Source organism: Medicago sativa, chromosome 7, assembly GCF_051527215.1.
Source record: "Medicago sativa cultivar Bolivia chromosome 7, Bolivia_mono, whole genome shotgun sequence".
Taxonomy (NCBI): domain Eukaryota; kingdom Viridiplantae; phylum Streptophyta; class Magnoliopsida; order Fabales; family Fabaceae; genus Medicago; species Medicago sativa.
Genome location: NC_140755.1, coordinates 50,812,744 through 50,838,202, shown reverse-complemented (window position 1 = coordinate 50,838,202; position 25,459 = coordinate 50,812,744). Strand labels below are relative to the sequence as shown.

Below are 25,459 nucleotides of genomic sequence, written 5' to 3'. Positions count from 1 at the left end.
CATACCAACTTTGGAATATCATTTAGTTTTGAAATGAGAATATCTTTCATAAACCTCATCACAAAGTACCCGCAATCTATACCATTTTCTTGGCGAGGACACTACAAAAAATAAAATAATAAGTAATTGTATAAGTTAGTTTATTTGGTATGCCATGTAGAAGTCACGATGGATGATTATGGAATTGATTAGTAGGTTATACAAAAGGCATATGCATAGTGTATATCGTATTATCACATCATTCAATTAATTTATTAGAAAATAATTTTAGTCACACACAAAAAGTGTTATTGTTTATATATATATATAAAAAAAATATTTGAACTAAAAGAAAAATTATTCATCTTACTGGTTGTGTAGAGTTTAATTAAACCCAAAATCTTTAATAAACAATTGTCAAATTTCAGTAATTATTCATCAAACAAAAATTTTGAATTTTCGATTGTCAAATTCATCCTAATCACTAACAGTGCAGTCTTAAATTTAGTTTGAACCTTGAAAACCTAAAATATCCAGATGAAAATATGAAAAAATTAAAGAATATTTGAGTTAAATTGAGGTAAGGAAAGAATGAAGATGGTACCTGAGATGAAGAATTGAGTATTGAAAAAGCTGTAACTGATCGACGGCAGCGACGATATGATGCACCGCAATTAAGAGTGAGATATAGGTGGTTGTTCTAGAATGAATCAAAAGAGACGGTAATGGTTTTGGAATAGATCGAAGGAAGCGAGTGATGGTGATGAATGAATTGATAGATATAGGTGGTTGGTGATGAATGAATCGATAGAGGTGGTGGTTCTGGACTGAATTGCCTGCACACGATCTAATGAAAGTTTTGAGTAAAGTAGTTTTGGGTTATGTTATTAATTGCTTTAAAAAATACGTTTAATGAAAATTATGTTATAGTTTTTATTTTATCTTTAGGATGAATTAAAATAGGGATTTCCATTAAAATTGGGATTCTTTGTTACTTTTGAGTATATAACAAAAAGAAGTTACGCTTTGTTCTTAGTGTATAAAGCGTTTTTTTGTGTAACAAAAAAAAACATTTTTTTTCAAATATAAACAAAAAAACAAAAAATGCAAACTTCATGAAAATTATGTTATAGTTTTTATTTTATCTTTAGGATGCATTAAAATAGGGATTTCCATTAAAATTGGGATTCTTTGTTACTTTTGAGTATATAACAAAAAGAAGTTACGCTTTGTTGTTAGTGTATAAAGCGTTTTTTTTTTCAAATATAAATAAAAAAACAAAAAACGCAACATGCAAAGTAAGATTTATGGAAAAGTAGGATTTAGTGGGACCAGGACATTTGATTTGTTTTTTTAGTTTGGATTTGTTTTTTGGGAAAAAGTTTAGATTTTTTTTTTTAAAGTTTAGATTTAGTTTGTTATATATAATATATATAACAAATGTTTGTTATATATATGATAAAAGAATTAAAAAAGGTTTGTACCAAATTTTTTTTATAAAAAAAAAGGTGTGTTTTGTTACTGCAATCCATTTTTCATTTTTTTTTTTTGAAAGATGCAATCCATTTTTCATAAAAATTCAAAAAATATTTGAAATATGCTATGCAGGGGATCGAACAGGGGACTATTAGTTACTGCAATCCATTTTTCATTTTTTTTTTTTTGAAAGATGCAATCCATTTTTCATAAAAATTCAAAAAATATTTGAAATATGCTATGCAGGGGATCGAACAGGGGACTGTTAGTTAATGTACATTAAATCAGTTAATAAAATGGCGCTTTTTTTTAACCTATAAGCGCTATCTTTCTCAAGCATACAATAGCGCTTTTTTTAACCTATAAGCACTATTTAAGGTTGATTTATATATAGCGCTTTTCATAATAAGTGCCATATACGATTAATCATGTTTTTTATTTAAATAACTATTATTTTTATTTAATCTATACTGACGCTTTCAATACAAAGCGCTATATATACTTAAAATGATAGATAGCACTTTTTCAAAAAAGCGCTAGCTAAGACCTCCGTGTTTTAATTTATAGCGCTTTAGTGTTAAAAGCGCTATTTATGAGGCGCTATATTTTCCCAATTTTGTAGTAGTGTTGATAAATGATTTGGTACACTTGCTTAAATCCGACCATAAAAAACGCCTCCTCTACGGACTTATACTATGATATTGAAAATGTTTTACATGTGTATGATTACAAATATTCCTTCGATTCTCAATCTTCTATGCTAAGAAAAAACACAGCGATCCAATCTTTAGACACTCTTGAAATTGGAAAATACACAAGGTCTTCGAATCTCAAGCTTGAAGCCAATCCTTCGATCTTCTACTCGGAGAAATCTTCTTGGCTATATCTCCACTTCAATCCCATTGAACCTTGAAAGTTTGAGAAACAACTTCCACAATTAACTTTGGAGGTGAAAAGTACCTGTTTGTCCTTTAGATCCTTGATGCTCCACCAAGATCCATGAAAGAAACCAATCTTAGAATTATCCTATAGCACCCAAACGATCTATATCTCAAATTCCACAAGAGTTATTAGAAAAAGTGTCTAATCTGAAGAAGTTGTAGAAAGAGAGAGGTTGGAGACTTTCGAGTTTATTTGAAAATTGATTCTGTAAGTACGAAAATGAGTCGGTGGAGGTATATATATAAGTGTTAGTGAAAATAGCTAATTTTTCCTAAAATAACGAACTTGAATCGAATCACCCAATGTATGAATCGATTCAAATAGTGTAAAAAAGAAATCTGAAGGCTATGAAGATTCAGGGGCGGATCTAGGTAGTGATGAGGGTGTGCACCTACACACCCTGAGTTTTAAAAATTTACACATATAATCCTATGTTATTTGCACTTTGCACACCCTGAAAAAATCTGTTTGCACTGATCCACTTTTCATCTTACAAAGAAAGAAAAGAACTTAAAAGAAAGAAGTGAAGAAGAAGTGAGGCACGACTGAGGAAGAAGAGAACATAGTGATTTCTTTTTAAACTAGTAGTTGGCAAACATGATAAAAGAAGTGTGGCCTGACTGTGTGTGGCGGCTGCTTTCTTCCATAAGTAACTAAGTAATTAGGGTTAAAATGTATGTATATATTACTATGGACTTGGGCTTTGTAACGTTAATATTACTTTAGAAAAACACTTTTTGACAGAAAATGTTGGTCACTACAACCCCTTTATGTCATTATACACCATCCATATATGAATTGGACAAATATTTTATATACATTCATCATATATTTTAGTATACTCATGATAAATATTATCTATCGGTGTAATTTTTTCTTCTAAATTTACTTTGTTCAAATTTTTTAACACAATTTAATCCTTCTTAATTTAAAATTTGAATCAAATTTTAAATTAAATCAAATATAAACTAATTTCGTTTCAAATTTAAAATTTAATTTAACATTTAACATATGGATTTTGCTGGTTACCTGTTATTAACTAGTTGATTGGTTTAAGTTTCATAATATTTCATGAGTTAGTCATACAAACATTCATACATGCTTTTCTCCCTATTTATCTCTTTTGATAACATATTCGCTACCACAACAATGATCATTTTCTACATCGTTTTGAAATCTGTTTAAAAACCTCTAATGTGTTCAACCTTATCGCGTTCTACATTGCCCCATACTCGATCCACCATGGAAATATATGTAAGATATGTATGTAATAAATTTGATTATATTTATTAAAATTTATGATTTTATTACTTATGATAGTTAAATATATAAAATAAATATTAAATGAAGCTAAATTGTTCGCACCCCCTGGCCCAGGGTCCTGGATACGCCACTGTGAAGATTGATACGAATATGAAGAACTCTGAATTGATAAGGCATTTTTCGGATGAAGAATGAATCGATTCAAAACTGCATAGGTAAGCATTTGAATTGAATCATGATTTGTAAATGATGACTGATACTATTCAAACAAGAAGAAAAAAAATTGAAATTAGCATTATTTAAAAGGCTTAATTGCACTTTTGGCCCCCTATCTTTCCAAAACTTGCGGTTACAGCCCCCTAACTAATTTAAATACAAAACAGCCCTCTAAGTATTGAATCTTTGGCAGTTTTGGCCCCCCAAGGCCAAAAAATAAATAAATAAAAAAGACACGTGGCACCTCATTTAGGGTGCCACGTCAGCGTTGGGGGCCAAAACTGCCAAAGATTCAATACTTAGGGGGCTGTTTTGTATTTAAATTAGTTAGCGGGTTGTAACCGCAAGTTTTGGAAAGATAGGGGGTCAAAAGTGCAAATAAGCCTATTTAAAAAGAAGAAGAAATTCACTTATATGCAATCGAGTATGGACAAAAAAATGTTTTCAATCAATCTTTAATCTTTCAGAGAGAATGATTGAACATCAGGATTGTTTGATCGTTTGTGGGTGAAAGAGAGTGACAATGAATGAAATCAAGGTTTTAAGAGAATTTATATAAAATGGCGATTTTGGTATTATAAAAAACTTTTAAGAAAATTTGTGTGTTATCAGAAATATATGGGGTGTGAATAGAAAAATTCTTATTGTAATATATAAATTTATTCTTATCTATTTGTTACATTATTTGTATTGAAAATTGAGGGCATTTTTGGATTACATTATTTGTATTGAAAATTGAGGGCATTTTTGAAAAGAGAAAAAGTCAGCCCAAAAGAGCTGAAAGGGGTTGTTTTCTTTATATATAGTATAGATAAAATTAATATGAATCAATGAGCAAATAACATATACGCGAGAAGCAAAATGAATCGATTCAAAATCTTCAAGGAAGACTATTGAATCGAATTACACCTTAGAACAAAAACATCCGAGACTAGTAATGATTCGATTAAAAATTCCATATCAAAATTCCATACTTTAATAGGAACACCTAAAATCAATAATACAGTTGGGACATATAAGACACTATTGTAGATGATTCAAGATGTGAGATTGACTAGGGTGCTTTAACAATTTTAGCTAAGCTATTTAACAAGAGAAAAAAAAAACACAAACATCCACTTAACTAAACATCGTCAAAGATTTTAGACAAAAATAAAATAATTAATAATTTATTACTCTCTATGACGTGACATAAGCTTCGGTAGCACATGTATAATTAACCGTCAAGTCATAAGATCAAATGACGAAAACAAACATAAGAGGTATTTGATCGACAAATTAAAGGGCTTTTTTTATGTTTCACAAATTTTAGAGAAGTAATCGCAAGAAGTTACAATTTCGAGAGATTGATCATTTACTCAAAAAGTAAACATAAAATGACGTAGTATTCAATTTTGAGAATCACCGACATAGAAAGTGTGGAAACTATCAAGAAAGACAGAGTGAGATTCGAATGAGATGAGTTACACCGTGTAGAATGGGAGATGAGAATGCACCGAAAGACACATTGAGTGGAAAGTTGAAAACAACAATTATCAAATATTTACAAAACCAAAGCATGGAAATTAGTGAGACAAAAGAGCCCAAGAAAGAAGAGTTCTAGAAAACTTCATAAAGTGCCATTAGAATAGGAAAATTGCTCTTCTTACTTTAAAAATTGCTCTTCCACACACTTTAATGTCTCTCGCGAAAGTTAACTATCATTTTCGTTTACTCTTTTGCGATGGCAGTTAACTATCGTTCCACATCTACAACTATTTATAAAAAAAAAAAAAAAACCAACGGCACTTAAGTGCATAAGAGCATGAAATTTTATTATTTGCAATGTATTCATAATAGGTTCTAATATTCATAATCTTGATTACTATAAAAAGTAGCAAACGTGACTCACAAGGAGGAAAAGGTACTATCAAAGTTCATTGTATTTACCTTAAATTTAATTATTTTACGAATCAGGCAAAATAATTGATTCATTGTTTAGTATTATATATTTTCTGTACGATGTTTAATATATTATATATTTTCTGTACGATGTTTAATATATTATATATTTGGCAGCTAGCATATATCTTTTCTTAAAGATGACTATTGTCTAAGAAAGTAAAAAAGAAGAAGAACACGGCAACAATCACATTTCATGCTCCAAATTAAAGCACTTCTTGGAGTTTTTTCTTTGGTTTTTTTAAACAAACAAAAATCTATATACATTTAATTGTGTGAGTTCTAGCCACTAGACTACTTGACCAAAAAAGACGTGGAATGACAATTAATTGCCGTCGTCAAATTTCAAACTTCCGTTAACTTTCATTGGGGATATTTGAGTCATTTTATAGTGTGTGGAACAATTTTTAAAGTGGGAAGATCAATATTCTTAGAATAATGCCATATATAAAGGAATACATCATTTGTTGGGTTGGAATTCTATTGATCAACTTTATCCTCCACTTACTATTAAAATAACGAGCTGATTTAAAAAATGTAGCTGGCTCCTTTAAAAGAGGAAGAAACAAAGCAAAAAAATAGTGGATGAAAAAATAATTGTTTCTCTTAAAAAAGGAAGAAACAAAACAAAATAAGGTAATTAACGAATAGTTTCTTAAAAATTGAATGTATCAAAAGGAAGGAGAAACAAAAGAAATTAAGCAAACCACGTCTTATTCATCTCCCCCAATGAATCAGCAAAACCCTAATGATATGACGGTACTTCAACCACATCATTCGTTTTCGGCTGTAGCCGGAACTTCCGTGATATCTTTATCAAGCGTATAGGATTATTATAAAGTCTGGGCAAAAAAATTGCAACACATTTATAGGGGTTTACATAAGAAATTGTAAGCAAATAATCAAAAAATTTAAAGATATTGTCCAATTTATAAGGGTTTATACAAGAAATTCAGAGGGATTTACATAAGAAATTGCAAAAAATTTGGGTCAGGGCTCAGGCAACTGCCCAGGCTCACCGAGACTTAGAACGCCCCTACATCTAGTGACCACTCTTCCAACGCAATAACATTTGCAACAGACAACTTGGAAAGTCCTACGGTGAACCTTATCGTTTCACCGTTGAATCTCACCCAAAACAAAGGTGAGGCTATGACCTCCTCGGCCAGTGGCGGATCTTAGTGGGGGACCTGCAGGTGCCACTGCATCCCCCAAGTTTAATATAATTATCATATTATGCATTAGATTTCATATGTTACATGGGTGCCGTAGTGGTTTGACGAACTCAGAAACCCCCTTAATTAAGGGCGTGGGTTTGGTCCTCAATGCCATCTTTTTTATATTTTCCATTGTATTAATAGTATATTTTATATTTTCCATTGTATTAATAGTATATTATTCAAAAAAAAATAGAGGTCCCTTGGGGACTCGAACCACTACTCTCTCTGGCTGCTCCAGGAAAATAAACCGCTAAACCAATCAATAATTTTGCTGATTTCTTAAAACTGTTTAGTATATATTCTGAAAATATTTGGCACCCCCATTAAAAAAATTCAAGATCCGCCACTGTCCTCGGCAACTTGCTATATCGACATTCAATAACCAAACAAAGATCATCATGACTCAAGATGAATTTTTGACTCACGTCAAAACCGGCCAAGTCTAATGATCTAAGGATTATTATCAATTGACAATATAAAAACACTTTCAATCCATAGTACATAATTAAATTCAATGTATAACCATGTCATTAAATTTTCAACTACACATTTAGATCACTATTATAAGTAAAAATTTATCTCTTGAATTTATTGAATATAAATGATATACGTGGTTTATATATAATATAACAACATACGTTATTTATTCAATGAACCTAAAATTTAAACTTTTGCATGTAATTGAACCTATTCTCATTTTATGAGTTTAGATCTCGTAGAAAAAATTTGTCAGCTATAATCCGTAACACTACAATGTTTCTTAAGCCCTCACCCTATAGATTCCATGGTGTCCATATTTCTAACGCTTCGGTCCATATTTCCAACCCTTCTTTAATGTTTGGTTTTCCCTAACAATTTCATCTACTTTTTACACTTTACCCAATAATGAAACACACATAATGGTTATTGTAAGGTAATTGCTCTTCTCCTATCTGTTTTTGCTCATTTCTGTCAAAAAGCAGAGCGTAAGTTAACTCACACATGTGTATTTTAAATGTGAGTTAACTCACACATATATGTATATTTCAGCGTGAGTTAACTTACATAGAACGTAAAACTTACGTAGGACGTAAATGAACAAAAATAGATGGGAGAGTAACATTTCTCTTATTGTAATGACACTTTATTGGGCCCATGCTTTTGATTTTATCAATATTTGATTTGATAATGGACTTTTAGGAAGTTTCTTAGAACTCTCTCTTTTCAGCTTTTCCACTCAAAGTATCTTTCACCGATTAGCTCCCATTCTACACGGTAGTCTATCCCATATTCCCATCTCCCCTTAATCTCACTCTCTCTTTCTGAATAGTTTTCTCACTTGTTAAGATTTCTTTTCACTTAATGCCATAAATTTTGGTGTTATTAATATCTTTAGCATATTGTAGATGGGAAATAATGGTGGGGAATGATTAAAATAAATTATTTTAGATAAAAGATAATGATTTTATTAAAAGAGAGATATGAACAAATACACAAAAGCACTAAAAGCCAATGACACAAAAGTGAAATCCTATTTTTTGTGTATTTGTTGGTTGCACAAGTGGTCAAATTTATTTACTCATACATAAATACTCCATTATCATTGATTTATATTATGTTTAGAAAAATTAAGTGGTTGATCATATCATCATTTAAAAAATGGTCAAATTTTTTTTAAAAAAATTCTTATCAAAAGGACCAGATGAAATATTATCTTATTTTATGTTGGGTCTTTACATGACAATAGTAATTACCTTTCGGGGAGCAATGTAACTTTTTTTTTTGAAGGGAGGGAGCAATGTAACTTAAAAACTTTGATAAATATATGCAGGGCTTGGAAATTTACCCTAATATTTTCATTTAAAGTTCTTTAATTAATTAGGCTTACATTTCAATTCGATAATAAGAAAAGATGATGCATGAATTTTTGAACTCTATTCGGTTCATCTAACCTTTTTCTAATCAAATTGTGCTCATTGTATAATCAAATGGCCAGTGCCCATGCCTCTACGCATGAGCCGGATTAGTCGTTTACCTTTGATGGGTCGGAAACCGGTGCAAAAGCAAAATAAAAAATAAAAAATTCACCTATATACTAAATAGAGTATTGATATTTGAACATCTAAAATTAAATAATCTTTGGGACAATTTATAAAACCACACTTAAAACAATTCATGAGATTTTTATAATAATTTTCCTTTTCACTCTCTTAATCAAATTAACACATAGTTTTATAAGTTGTCCAATAAATTGTACAATTATAGATGTTCAAATATCAATTCTCTACTAAATATTAACATACACATTCAACAAAAAAAGTAAAATACAGCTGCATAGGTATAGCTATTCTCGTATTATGATTTTAGTTATAGAAGCAACAAAAAATTTAGTTATAAATATCTGCAACACTTGACAAACAACAAACCAGTCCAAATCTAACTATCTAAAGATTTCACCCTATTGCTTCAGTCCAAAACAAAGTGCCCATATTTCCAACACTTGAGTCGATGAAGTGTGTACACTTTTGGCTGTTTTTCTCAATGTACTTTTGTGCACTCATAACTAACCCTTCATATTCTGTGGTTGGTTCTTCCTTTACTATTCCTTCAGCTTCATCCACTGTACAAAGCAAAGAAGCAAGTGCTTTGTTGAAGTGGAAAGCAAGTCTTGACAACCAAAGCCAAGTTTTGTTATCTTCATGGAGTGGCAATAATTCATGCAACTGGAATGGAATTACGTGTAATGAAGATTCCTTGTCTGTCTCTAATGTAAATCTCGCAAATATGGGATTGAAAGGTACGCTTGAAAGGCTTAACTTCTCATCTCTTCCAAACATTCTCATTCTTGATCTTAGTGTCAACTTCTTGAATGGTAGTATTCCTCCTCATATTGAAATGTTGTCAAAACTTTCTCATCTTGATCTTAGTCACAATAATTTCTCGGGAACAATCCCATTTGAAATAATAACAAATTTGACTAGTCTTTATTTTTTACACTTGTCTTATAATATTCTTCTTCATGGTACCTTTCCAGAAGAAATAGGAGCATTAAAGAATTTGAGAGTACTTAAAATCTCGTCCACTAATCTAATAGGGAATATCCCAATTTCAATCGGGAATTTGTCCTTCTTGTCATACTTGCATCTAGGAGGCAACAAACTTTCCGGTGAAATCCCACCTACAATTGGAAACTTGGCTAAATTGTCACGTCTACAATTAGGAAAAAATCAAATTTCTGGATCTATTCCTAAAGAAATTGGGAAGTTATTGAACTTAAAACGACTATTTCTTGTTGGCAATAAACTTTCTGGTTTCATTCCTAGTACAATTGGAATGATGGGATCTTTGCTTTATATTGATTTGTCAAACAATTGTCTCTCTGGTAAAATCCCACCTACAATTGGAAACTTGAGCCATTTACTATATCTTGGCTTTCATGCAAACCATCTCATTGGGACATTTCCAACGGAATTGAATATGCTTGCTGATTTGAAAACATTCCATGTATCTGACAACAATTTCATTGGTCAGTTGCCTCATAACATTTGTCTTGGTGGTAACTTGAAATTCTTTATTGCTTTTGATAACCATTTTACCGGGAAAGTTCCAAAAAGTTTGAAGAATTGCTCTAGCCTTATTAGACTTAGGCTTGAACATAACCATATTGATGGAAACATAACAGATGATTTGGGTGTATACCCTAATTTGGAGTTCATGGGATTGGATGACAATAATTTTTATGGTCACCTTTCAGCCAATTGGGGGAAGTTTCATAACCTGGAGCAATTAAACATCTCCAAAAATAATATATCAGGTTTTATACCGCCGGAACTCGGTGAAGCAACTCACTTATATTCAATTGACTTATCTTCAAACCAACTCACAGGAAAAATTCCAAAGGAGTTGGGCAATTTGACTAAGTTGGGTAGACTCTTTTTAAGCAACAACCATCTTTCTCGCAATGTTCCTACACAAATAGCATTGTTAAAAGAACTTGAAATCTTAGATGTTGCAGAAAATAATCTAAATGGCTTCATCAGAAAAGAACTTGTCATTTTGCCTAAGTTATGGAACTTAAATTTGAGCCAAAACAAATTCAGAGGAAATATTCCTAATGAGTTTGGAAAATTTAAAGCCCTTCAAAGTCTTGATATCAGTGGGAATTTTTTCGATGGAACCATACCACCAATGTTTGTAAAGCTGATACTCTTAGAAACACTGAATTTTTTCACATAACAATCTTTCTGGAAATATCCCCTCTTCCTTTGATCAGATGATTAGTTTGTCAATTGTTGATATATCATATAACCAATTTGAGGGTCCACTTCCAAACATGCGAGTATTCAATAACGCTTCAATTGAAGTGTTGAGAAATAATACAGGCTTGTGCGGTAATGTTTCTGGCTTGGAGTCTTGCATAAAACCAAGCAGGGGTTCTCATAACCATAAGATTAAGAAAGTGATCTTATTGATAGTTTTGCCTCTTGCACCAGGAACTCTAATGCTAGCATTTGTTTGTTTCAAATTCTCATCTCATTTATGCCAAATGTCAACCACAAGAAACAACCAGGTTGGAGGAAACAACATTGCTCCTAAAAATGTATTTACAATATGGAGTTTTGATGGGAAAATGGTGTATGAGAACATTATTGAAGCAACAGAAGAGTTTAATGACAAGCATCTCATTGGAGTAGGAGCGCAAGGAAGTGTTTACAAAGCAGAGTTGCCCACAGGTCAAGTAGTTGCTGTTAAAAAACTCCACTCAACAACAAATAGGGAAAATTCTGATCTAAAATTTTTCGCAAGTGAGATCCAAGCTCTGACAGAAATTCGGCATCGTAACATTGTGAAGCTATATGGATTCTGTTCACATTCACATTTGTCCTTTTTGGTTTACGAGTACTTTGAGAAAGGTAGTTTGGAAAAGATTTTGAAAGATGATGAAGAAGCAATTGCATTTGACTGGAATAAGCGGGTGAATGTCATTAAAGATGTAGCCAATGCTTTATGCTATATGCACCATGATTGCTCACCTCCAATTGTTCATCGGGATATATCAAGCAAGAATATTCTTCTGGATTTAGAATATGTGGCTCGTGTCTCGGACTTTGGAACAGCTAAGCTTCTTAATCCTAATTCAGACAATTGGACCTCATTTGCAGGCACCTATGGATATGCTGCTCCAGGTTAATTTTATTTCTCTGTACTATTTATGAAATATGATAAAATTGTAATTAGTTTTTGTTAATCATAATTATTTCCCTCTTTTGATTTGGTACAGAACTTGCATACACAATGGAAGTAAATGAGAAGTGTGATGTGTATAGTTTTGGGGTATTAGCATTGGAAATACTATATGGAAAACACCCTGGAGATATTATATCTAACTCTTTACAATGGACAATCATGGACTCAACACTTGATTCCATGCCATTGATGGATGAGTTGGATCAACGTCTCCCTCGTCCGATGAATCATATAGCTAAGAAGTTAGTATCCATTGCAAAGACAACAATTTCTTGCTTAGCTGAAAGTCCACATTCCCGTCCTACCATGGAGCATGTTTCCAAGGAGCTTTTAACGTAGTCTTCGTCTATAGATCATACATCTTGATGAATATATGCTTGAATGTTACTTTTCGTCTTAGTTTTTGTAAGTTTATAATTCTGTCTGGCGGCCTTGTTATATATTATAAGCCATTTTAATATTATTTCTGCACTTTAGATGCTGTCATTTTGAATAATATTTTAATTTGTTTTGATTAGATTCTAAGTAAAAATTATTACAAAATTGTTGAGTGTCGAGAAATAAAATTGTTTCAAAATTACAATAAATATACTCTCTTCATCATAAGGGATCAAACTTTATACCAACAAAAAAACTCAGACTACTCAAAAGAAACCGACATAGGCCAAAAGAGTTTTTTCTGATGAAATATCCACATTTTATAATCAATAAAACTAAAGCTAATCTTTCCAAGAATTTAATCTCTAGTGTCCAGGTAAACTTTGCAACCTTCTCCACAAGCACAAGTGAAGCAAACAATCTCAGCAACAACATCATTCTTTCTCGGCCTTCTCTCATCATTAACTCTTTGTTTTCCTTTATCAGCAGGAGCACTGTAAGGCTTCAGACGGCTTTGCTGACCTTTACCTCTCTTCTCATTCACAATCTTGTAATGAGCTCTCGTATCCTCTTCATAGATTCTACAGCTGCTCACTAGTTCAGAAAAGTCACGGATCTGTTGGTAACCAATAGCCCGCTTGATGTCAGCACGCAACCCATTCTCAAACTTGATACACTTGGAAAACTCAGCATTCTCAGCAGTGTAGTGCGGGTAATGCTTAGCTAGCTCCACAAACTTTACAGCATACTCTGTCACAGTCATGTTACCTTGCTTCAGCTCAAGGAACTCAATCTCTTTCCTTCCGGGAACATCCTTCGGAAAGTATCTGTTTAGAAACTCTCTCTTAAACACAGCCCAAGTAACAACCGCAACGTCTTGCTCTAAGGTAGGTAGAAGACTCACCCACCAGTCATCATCTTCCTCAGCCAGCATGTGCGTACCAAAATGCACTTTCTGATCGTCCGTACATTGCATAACATGGAAGACTCTCTCAATCTCCTTGAGCCACGCCTGGGCTCCATCAGGGTCGTACCTTCCTTTGAAAGTAGGGGGATGATTCCTTAAGAAGGTCTCCAACATCCTCACTTCAGCATTATGACCAGCACCAACATTGGGATATTGCCCCACAGCCTGAGCTACAGCTTCCAACGTAGCAGCAATCGCATCATCATTTCTTCCAGCCATCCTAGTTCTCTGCACATCACAAAACAATCAGAATAACATAATAATGGTATCCCAACTGTTAAACGACATGACTCGACATCATAATAACAATCAGAGTATCTTTCAATCATAAACGAAATACTACACTTCTTAGAAATTGTAAAAATAGAATAGATAACAATTTATCCTTCAAAATTATTCAACTTAATCTTTAAAACTTCGCAGCGGAATTAGTTCAACATCATAAAACTCTTTGGCATGCAGGCCTCATCATAAAAATCTCATAAAGTCTTTGTTCATCATTTATTTCAGGAAAATTCAAAAGCAATACGTAAGGAACAGAAAACAGTAGCATAATTCTCATCCTGTTACGTATCAGAGCACCTAAGACACATGTGTGAAGAGTCCACTCACTACCGCCTCTAATCTTGGTTACCTGCAAGTTACCCATACGAAGAACAACATTTTCAAGCATAAGGGGTGAGATTTCACAAACAATAACATTAAGCATATAATTCATCAAAATATATTTAACAACATAAAACATCATAACATCATCAACAATAATCATTTAGCATCACATTATCATCGTAAACAGTTTCATAATCAAACATCAACGTCATCTTCATGATCAACTTACAAACCAATCTTAATAACTCGACTCGACAATGCAACTTGACTCGACAAATGCAACTCTTATCATCTTAAATCATCTTGATATGCAAATGCATGTGGTACCAATTCAGGGCATCAAGCCCCCAACGTATTTGAGCGTAAAAAGGCTCCAGGGCATCAAGCCCCCAACATAAGTGAGCAAAAGCTCCAGGGCATCAAGCCCCCAACGTAGTTGAGCAAAAGCTCCAGGGCATCAAGCCCCCAACTTAAATGAGTATGCAATGGACTCAACATCTTTCATCTTAAAACATCATGAACTTCTTAATTGACTCCAACAAATTGGACAACTTCTTACATCTTTACAACTTAGACCGACGTGTACGACTTGTGACATTAAATGGTCAACAACAGCAAAAACAGTAACAATTGCAGCATATAACAGTGCTTAAATATCATATCATCATTAAAGAATAATTCACATCAACTTAATCATCAAGAATAGCCACATAGAGCATATATATCAATATCACAATAATCTTAATCTTAGTCATCATAATTTAGGCTTTCTGGACAGCTTCTAATATTCTAAACAACCTTCATTCTTACCTCTAGGATCAACTCATAGCTACACGTGCGAAAGAATCGCAAGGGAAACAATTTTGGGCAACTAACAGTCTTGCTCGCGAGGCGAGTGCCTTTGTTCGCGAGGGCGAGCAAAACATGCTCTCTGGAACTCCTAAAATCACCTGCTCGCGAGGCGAGCTACTTTGCTCGCAGTGGCGAGCGTTTTGTGTTTGCTTGCTGTGGCGAGCAATCTTGCTCGCAAGGCGAGCGATGAACTTCATCACATGCGAGGCGAGCTACGCTGCTCGTGGTGGCGAGAGATGAATGTCAGCTCGAGCAGAATTCTGATTTTCTCAAATTTTCACCTAATCTCATGGTTCTAACATCAAAACAGCATCTAATTATCACCCTATGGAAAATTGCATGAATGTTATGTTGAGTTGACAAAATACATGTTTATTAGACATTTACAATTATGTAATGTTTTTTTTAAATGAGTATAATAAAGAAGATTTCTGATCATTTCTTTCTTCTTAAAATTCTTTTTTCATCTTCATTCTATTTATAATTTGTTTTCTCTCCTTTCTTGTAAGAAAGAAACATAAACCTTCATCCATGAAACCACCATCAACCCACATGTTTTACCATGTAGTGATCCAATATGATATTACTTGTCTATGTCAACAAATCACAAATGCGAAGAGTCCCACACTTGAGAGAGATATGCTAATGTGTCATATGTGAGTTTATATTCTATATTGGATTCAAGATTAGATGGTGAGAAAAATATAAGTGAGAAGACTCATATACATAATGCCTTAAGATTTTTTGGTGAATTAGAGTGGTGTCAATTTATGTCTTAAATTTTATTTCTTGGATGTGCTATTTTTTTTATTCAACCTCTATTATTTCAAAACATTTCAATTTTGATCTTTGGCGGGATCTGGAAATAGAAAACTGTAGATGTTTTATGCTGAGTTGAACAATAAATGCTTATTTGACATTTTAAGTTAAGATATGATGTCAATCTCACTTGCGTGATTGCCTTTAACCTAATATGATGATCCAACTCAGTGTATGCTACATATGTAGTCTCCCTTTGTAGTCTAAGTCTTAGCATTATGATGAACTATTTTAGTAATGTTCGGATGCCATTTGTTTGGTTTTTTTATCTAAAAATTTAGTTTTTGGATGTCTTTCTCTTTAATGCCATTTTTAATTCAATTTTGGTCTTTGGTGGCATGTGACAATGAAAAAATGTTTATGTTGTTATACTAAGTTGACAAAATACATATTTAGTAAATATTTTAAAATGATGTGACATTTTTTTAATTAAGTATAATTTTTTGGTAAAATAGTTACCAAGAAATCTCTTACTCCTTTAACAATCTCATAGAAAAAGTACACACTACATTTTTTCTTTATCATTTCTCTCATGTTCAAATTTCTTTTTCGTATTCATTATGTGAACCGTCAATACTTTCCTAAAGACTTGGTGCCCTCCAGAAGGGGCAGTCCCATATTTTCATCACTTCGCCTTGTCCCAAGATTCGTGCTTGGGGGGCTGTGAACCGTCAATACTTTCCTAAAGACTTGGTGCCCTCCAGAAGGGTCAGTCCCATATTTTCATCACTTCGCCTTATCCCAAGACTCGTGCTTGGGGGACTGTGAACCGTCATAATATTCCTAAAGACTTAAAAACCCTCCAGAAAGGCTCAGGCGCCCTCCAGAAGGGCTCCTGAGGCTTAAGCGCGCTCACCTTAGGGCGCCACCCTTCTTAGCTTCTAGAAACCTCTAGAAAATGCGTAAAATACACAAATACCATTGTTGCTTGGGAACCAAGCAACCGAAACCGAAGCCGAAGCCCATAGTAGGCTATAAATACCACCTTGAGAGCATTCTCAAAGCATCCAATAGTCAGTCTAAACCCTAGAATACGATACTTAACCCTAGTATCCCTTGTGTTTTTTGCAAGTACTTTTTGTTTCTTCTAATTTCCGGTCTCTATTCTCATGAAATAAAGGTACATAAACCTCCTCTATGAAATCAACATCAACTCACCTTTTTGAACACGCTGTGTCTCTGTTTGACTTTATATGATTATGTCACATAATAAGAGGATGCATATAGTCACATACTTAATTAAATGATTTTAATGTGTGAAGTATAAGTTAACGTTCTACATAGTTGATGCAAGAGTATACTTCGGATAACATATTAGTGTGATATCTCATATACCCAGTGCCTTCAGGCTTTGGATGAATATTTGGTGTCTATCTCACTTGTGTGGTTGCTATTGGTCTAATATTACTATCCAACCTCATTTAGGCTTCTATGGAAGTCCCAAAAATATGATAAACTGTTTTGTTAAATTTTGGATATAATTTGTTTGATTTTTTATCTTGAATTTTCGTCATTGGAAGTCATTCGCTTCCATACCATTTGTAATGTTCATATTGTTCATTTTCATACCAATTTTTCTTTGTTCGTTTTCATCATCCATATATCTAATGCCTTAATTTTAGGGTGAAAATGTGGTGTCAAAATGATTTGTGTTGATTCTCTTAGTCTAATATGATGATCAAACTTGACGTAGGATCTCTCGAAAGTCACAAACTTATGATGAACTGTTTTTTCTTTAATTTTTAGATGTCATTTGTTTAATTTGTTTGCTTAAAATATAGTTTTTGGATATCATTCTCTTCCACGTGAATCTTTTCATTCAACCACTCTTATTTCAAATTCATTTACTTTCGGTCTTTGGTGGCAAGTGATAATGGAAAACTGACTTTTTTAATCTGATGGAAATCTAAGTTGACAAAATATATGTTCATTAGACATTTAAAATTATGTGGATTTTTTTTAATTGAATCTATTTTTTTGTAAAATAATTACCTAGAAATATCCAACTTCTTCAACAAACTTATAATATTACCAACAACTCCCATTATTCCATATACTCCTGCGAATAAAACACATTTGTTTCCTCATCTTCTCTCATGTTCGAATTCCTTTTTCATATATGTTTCTTCCTTTTACATTTCTTTCTTGCTTCTTAAGAAATAAACGAACATAAATCGCCTTATATAAAACCACCACCAACCAACCTGTTAGAACATAATGTGTCTATGTTTGACCTTATTTTTTTAACATGCATTTAAGCATTGTTTTTTAGTTTCACATATGTTTTCTCAACCGGAGGTTACCATATTTGAGGTGTATACCAACAATAAATGTGAAAGTCTAATTGATAGTAGTTTATAGCCTTATGTAATTCAAAAGCAATGAATACGAATGAAAGTGAAAGTCATTTGGATTTGAGGAAATCATTCTAATTAGAAGATATAAGGATTTTTTTTGCCCTAATTTTTAATTTTATTTTTTCATAAGTGAATATGTGCACATAATTAAAAATATACTAACATTGAATTGTAAATATTTTTAGGACCTCCAAAAGTTAACTACGCCGGAAGAAATTATATACAAAGCACTAAATGTGAATACTTCTTATATAAAGAATTCAAATATTAGTTCAACACCAAATTAGAGTATACACTATATGAAAGGAAACATTATCGGTAACTAAAATTAAGTTTCGCTTCCTTCAAAAAAAATTAAGTTTCGCTAGAGGTTTATGAGTACTTTGTCCAATTGGTTTTGAAATATGTTCCAAAATTTGCCAGGATAGATATTACAGTCAAAGTCTAAATTACGAATGGTGGAGTGCACATTAATATTTTGGTATTTTTTGTTAAAAATATATCGGTATTTGGTATATGTATTTTGATGCAAAAAAAAAAACAAAGATATTTTATTTATTTGAAATCCATAAATTTCTCACACATAGCTTCCCAAATATCACAAATATTCTTGTTATTGTCGTTGACAAACAATTTACATGAGAATGGAAATGGATCCAATACCTTTTGCCTTATATGTTTTGATAATAAGACCCGTAATTATTTACTTTCCTTATGAAAAATGGCACAATGAATATCATTGTAGACAATTAAAAAAATTATGTCCGTGTAATCGTTTGTGGATCATGCCTAATTTATAAATAGATTGACATGTATATTCATTTTAAGAGCTATTCATTTGAATATTTCTCAAGTAAACAGGTGTGTCATGATTGACATCATGAACGAATTACGAACAATTTGAACGAATATGCTCTATGATTCCTTCACTGGATTGATCTCAGAGATGTTATCATATCTTGATGTCATTACAACACTCTATGAAAGAGAAATATGCAAATGAAATGATTGAAGAAACATGAGGTACATATGGTTAATAGTATAAGTAAAATATTATTTGAAGCAAATTGAAAAAAAATGATGTAATAAAACCAAAATGAGGCACTATGATTGGCTCAACAACATAAAAATGACACATGTTAATTTGTCACAGTTTAATGATTGCCTAATCAAAATTAAAACAAATTGATGCAAATCAAAACATTGCCTAATTAAAATAAAAGCAAAATTTGGCAAATATTTTTTTTTTTGTCCGATAAGATCAAAGATTTGCAGCAACACCAAAGTTACTCAGAATAGACCTTTTCCTTCGTTAACTCCTTAAATATGTAGATTCAGAGTTCTTTGAACACCCAAAAAAAATTAATGCCAAAGGCATTCAATATTTTGTTGTCTGATTAGATATATACAACTCTACAACGTATGCATTCATTATAATATACAACTTTGTATGTATACATATACATATACAAATATTTCTGAGATGTTATACAACTTAAATTAGTTTCGTAAAACATACAACTCTAAAATATTTGCGGTGCCTTTAAAAAGAATATTATTTATAGTGTTGAACTTCAATCCTTATAGTCATGTGCTTCTATTTTTGAATGAATCTACATAACTGGAAAAAAAAATAGAACAAATCAATAAAATTTAGTCAAAACTAAAAAATAATTGGTCGAAGAACAACCAACATATTTCACTCCTTGCTAAAAAAGAAGAAAATTAAACAAAAAAGAGACATAGTCTGAAAAAATAGAGAGATGATTGAATATAAAATGATGGTTTTTAATATAACGGAAACTCAGAGGAATTAAGAACAAAAAAAAAATGCAATATTTAAAGAATTCTGTTGTAGCATTATTTATAGGCACCATGAGGAAAAATAGGGTGGAACCAATTAACTTTGATTGGGTTGATATAAGAGATGTTATCAGATCTTGGTACCATGATAATTTTTTTAGAGTTTGACAACGCTATAAAGAAGAGAAATAGGAAGATGAAATGATTGAAGAAACATAAAGTATATGTAGATAAACGGTATAAGTAAAGTGCAATTTGATTAAATAAAAAATATGATGCAAATAAACAAAACAACGTAATCTGATTGAATTATTAGATAAAAGAGAAACATGCTACATTGTAATTGGTTTAAGTGTTAAAATGTGACGATGTTATAAAATTTGATTGGTTTACTTATTGAGTAAAGTACACTTCCCTCCCCTCAAAGATGCTTGAATTACACTCCCCTCCCCTCTTATGTTAAAATATACACTTCCCTCCCCTCTTATTCAAAACATATTAGAAAATATTTCACTCCCCTCCCTTGAGAGAAGCTTGAATTACAGTCCCCTCCCCTTTTATGTTAAAATCTACGCTTTAGTCCCTTGATATTTTATTTTTTATTTTTAATAGTCTAACAAAAAAATAATCTAACACACTTAAAAGAAAAATAGCATTGCGGGTTCATTTCAATATAATCAAATTTTGAATACATATCTTTCTCTATTTTTTATTCACAATTTCATTAACATATAATTTTAAACCCTATTATAAAATATGAAACAACTCAAAATAAAATTAAATTATGTTAAAATTTACTAAAGTCGATTAAGTATGATTATTTAAAAGTGAATTTTATACTCTAAATTATAAAATTAACAATAAAATATTTAAATTTAATTGTTATTGACATTTAGATTATAAAGAAACAAATTATATTTAATTGTTATTTAAATTAACCCATATACTTTTTGGTGGAGCAAAGTTTGTGGATCAATTAAAAAAATTAATCATGCATTTTTGAGTCAAAGTAAAAATTATGGACCACATTTTCAGACCCTACATTTAATTTCCTTTTTTGAAGGAACGATATATTTCAACAACCGAAACTATTGTTTCCCTCAATTTACAAAACGTTTTGCATGGTATAAAAGAAGTAAACTTTATTCCCTAAAAAAATAAAAGGAATATTTTAATAACCCTATATTAATAAAAAAAATTAAAAAATCATTTATTATGATTTAACAAATTGGTGAAATCTGTTTAACGGAATTTGCGACTTTAGAGGAATGGGCTTGAAATATTATTTTTTTTAGCGCAATTCCGATTTTTTTTTTTTTTGTTCAAGGCTTACTTTATTTTTTTTTTAGGGAAGGTTCAACATTTATTTTAGCAAGAACATTAAATAGAATCAACTGAAATTATATTTTCGATATTATTTAATGATACATTTTTAATTCTAATTATATACCTCCAATCCCAATTTTTTTATGTCCTAATTAGAATGACTAATTTATAGACATATTTGATAGGTTAGTTTAGTATAGGTGCTTTTCTTTCTTTCTATACACATTGGGCAATTCTCAATCGAAATTAAATTAGAGGATTTTCACATTCATTACCAATTTAAAGTCATGTTTAATGCAATGATCTCACACATAAATGTGTGTAACATTACTGATCATCTTTAAAAACAAAAAAAAATAATAAAGCAATACGTTTTTTCTACCACAGAATATATTAATGCATATGTCCTGATTTAAACTCATATTTTCCTTTCTAAAGCAATACATTTTTTTTAATAAGAATTCCTGAACGCATATTTCCTTTTTAATAAGAATTCTGAACGCATATTTCCTGAACTCATATTCCTGAACGCATATTTCCTTTTTTTTTTTTCCTGAACGCATATTCCTGATTTTTTTCTAAAAAAATCATTTATGATTTAAAAAATTATGTTTGCAACATCATTAAAAAGAATTCTGAATTAAAGCAAAGCACGAAAAATAAATCTATTTTCAATTATCTATTTTCAATTATGAACGCATATGTTCGTTTTTTTCTATATTTTTACGAAACATAATTTTTATTTCCTTTCTATGTTACTATACAATATATATTTTGAAAATAGAAACAAAAGAATATAAACTTAAATCATACAATATATATTTTGAAAATAGAATCAAAAGAATATAAACTTAAATTATATTAAAAATTAATGGTTACTACCAAATCTAATTAAATTATTTTAAAAAGTTACACTTTTATCAAATCATATTTTTTTTTGACAAATCAAATCATATTTTTATTATTTGACATATATCAATTATTTGATCTCTTTTATATTTAAATAATTATTCCATTAATCGTATTTTAATTAGATATTACTTGTTTTATTTTAATATCTGAATTCAAATATTTTAATTTAAATTATTTGATTATTCAAAAAAAACATATTTTATTAAAGTTTGTATTTTTTGAATACGAAATGTTTGATTTTTAATTTAATTTCAAATATTAGAATTTGAAATTGTAAAACTTCCTTTTATACATAAACATAAACATTAAATACAAATTTGTGAGGATGAATGTGGTGAGAGTATTTTGTGAGGATGAATGTGGTGAGAGTATTTGTAAAGAGAATAAGATGAGAGTGCCACGTGTCATAAGAATAGGAGGAGAAAAAACATTTCCATAAAGGGCTATGAAATCGGCCGTAAATTTATATTATATAGATTTTGTCCCGAACGGCTTGCGGAAATTAATTGTCCAATAAAATTGTTTCCTGGCCACAAATCAATCGGGTGGTGGGCATAATTTAAAGAAAATTCAGAGCACTTGCTATCTCGTGAAACAATTGGGATAAAAAATCGTCGCGATACATAGCAATTTCTATATTCTAATCATGTTATCATATTAGCCTTCTAACATTAGGAACATATTTCAAATCTTCTCAAAACGGTAGTAAAATACTCCCTCCGTCCCGTAATAGATGACCCATTTGAAAATGTGCAATTTTGACCTAACTTACTTTGACCATATTTTTTTACTAATATACAAAGATAAATAATATCATATAAGATGTCGTTAGATTCGTCTCGATGAGTATTTTCAAAATATCAAATTTTCATAATTTTTTCTAATATACTATTCAAGATATGTAAACTCAAAATTATACATTGATATGTGTAATAGGGTCAACTGTGTCATGTATTATGTGACGGTAGGAGTAGTGGTTAGTATCATTTTATTTAATAAAAAAAAGAGAAATGATATAACAACCATTTTGTGACAACCTATGTGACAACTTTATCTCTCATACTCACATTATCTTTTTACTTTCTCTCTCTATTGCTTTGGTTTCCGTGTCACTATCTACTTTTCCTTTGAAAATTGGTGGTTGTCACAAAAGTTGTTGATTTTTGGTTGTTAGAATATCATTGCTCTAAAAAAAATCACCTTCCCCAATGAAAACAATTGTGTGCACTATTCTAAAGGCACTTTAGGAAGTTTCGTATAACTCTTTCTTGGACCGTTTTGTCAATAGTTGGTAATGGTTGTTCTTTTCAGCTTTTCCACCCAGCGTCTTTGACTCATTATCATTATCACGGTGTAACCCATCTCCCACGAATAATTTTCTCATATTTTAATTATGTGGGTGGTTCTTTAGGTTATAATATGGGTGGCATTTCACATGGAAAAGGGCAATCCTTTCCCACCATGGGAAAGTCAATTTCATCCATTAGATCAAGTAAGGAACATAGTTTTATCATACATTCTCGACACTTTATTTTATTGTCACTATCTTCCACCATCTCTCTCCTTCATCCCCACCAACCCACCACCGGCAACACCATCATAACCAGTCCCAGCAACATCAGATTGTGGTGGCAAGAAGCTTTCACTGTACCTGGTAACTTTAGAACTTGGTCGATTGGTGTCTTGCCACACTCAAACTCTTTCCTTCAAAACATACTTGCAGTCAACTAAAAAGCTTCTGAAATTTGATCCACATCTTACTAAGAACGCTAAAACTGACGAATTCAGGGTGCTGTCTCATTAAAATTTATAAATCTAAAATATATATTGATTAATTCAATGACTCATGGCACTCCTATCATTATTGAGTTACTCCAAAGATTTAAAATTATTAATTAAAAATTAAAATATTTATATTCATAGAAAACTGGTATAGTGAAAATAATTGCTAATTGACAACATATAGATGCATCGTTCCAAAGAAATGGAATTAAAGTTAAAGGAAAATTTAGATTCACCGGTGAAGTAATTGCTAGTTCACTGAACAGAAAAGAAAATCAAGTGAAAAGGTAAAACAAAATTTTATATATTGATTCTAGAGATGCAATAGTGAAATTAGTGATCAACGATTGTGTCATTGGAACATTTGAAATGAATCACTCATATACAGTTAGATTCATTCCTCTGATCTTCATTTTTCAGATTTAAACAACAAAATATTTACATCTAAAAAGGTAAAACATTTCAGGTCTTCATTTTTCTAAAAATATTTCCTTTTTTTAATCTGATTTTGTTTGGCTTGTTTGATTTTCATTTGACTGTAAGGTGGTTTTGATGGTGTTGCACCGTTGATGGTGGTGGGTTGGTGGGGATGAGGGAGAAAGAGGATGATGGAAGATAGTGACAATAAAATCTAGTGTTGAGAGTGTATGATAAGACTGTGTTCTTTACTTGATCTAATGGATGAAATTGACTTTCCCATGGTGGGAAAGGATTGCCCTTTCCCATGTGAAATGCCACCTATAATATGCAGTCCTGTTGTTCTTTTCAGCTTTTCCACCCAACGTCTTTGACTCATTATCACGGTGTAACCCATCTCCCACGAATAATTTTCTCAAATTTATACTCCATCCGTTTCAAAATACATGTCCAAGTCAACCACTTCACATATGTCAATGCACAATTTTGACCGTTAATATCTTTAATTATCTAAAGTAAAAAATTATAAAAATTTAATATTTTGAAAATATTTGTCGAGACAAATCAAACAACATCTTACATGCGAATATTTGTATTTATACATTAGTTAAAAAGTATGGTCAAAGTAAGTCAAGTGAATAGTGCATATTACAAAAATTGGACATGTATTTTGAAACGGATGGAGTAATATGCAGTCCTGTCTTATTAGTAGTATTTTTTTTTGTTCCTTCGTTATACATTACAATAATTACGTTTCAGGGGAATAATTCTTATTTATTAATTTTATTAAGTCTGTATCAATTTAACTTAATATTTTCCCTCTCATTTGCTGTATTAGGTTAGCAGTAATTTAATCTAACAAGTTTCATCTGAAAAAATGCATTGCACCAATTTCATTACTATCATCTTGCCTTTTTTTACATTATTTTGTATACTTATCTCTATTATATATATTTGCACTATTTTTTTTTTAA

General features: G+C 31.3%; 1 protein-coding gene and 1 pseudogene across 2 annotated transcripts; one reads left to right on the top strand and one right to left on the bottom strand.

Moving 5' to 3' along the window:
• Positions 1-9,443: 9,443 nt before the first annotated feature.
• Positions 9,444-12,759, top strand: LOC146906529 (uncharacterized; annotated as a pseudogene). The gene is made up of 3 exons (XR_015020421.1): positions 9,444-9,813; positions 10,051-12,202; positions 12,298-12,759. The product of XR_015020421.1 is annotated as an uncharacterized LOC146906529 (transcript).
• A 240-nt stretch (positions 12,760-12,999) lies between these two features.
• On the bottom strand, positions 13,000-13,827 carry LOC146906528 (uncharacterized). Its single transcript, XM_085728865.1, has 2 exons — positions 13,611-13,827; positions 13,000-13,559 (listed from the first exon to the last, which is right to left on the bottom strand). The coding sequence occupies exons 1-2, from the start codon at positions 13,825-13,827 to the stop codon at positions 13,000-13,002; spliced, it is 777 nt and encodes a 258-aa protein (XP_085584991.1).
• Between the last annotated feature and the right edge of the window lie 11,632 nt (positions 13,828-25,459).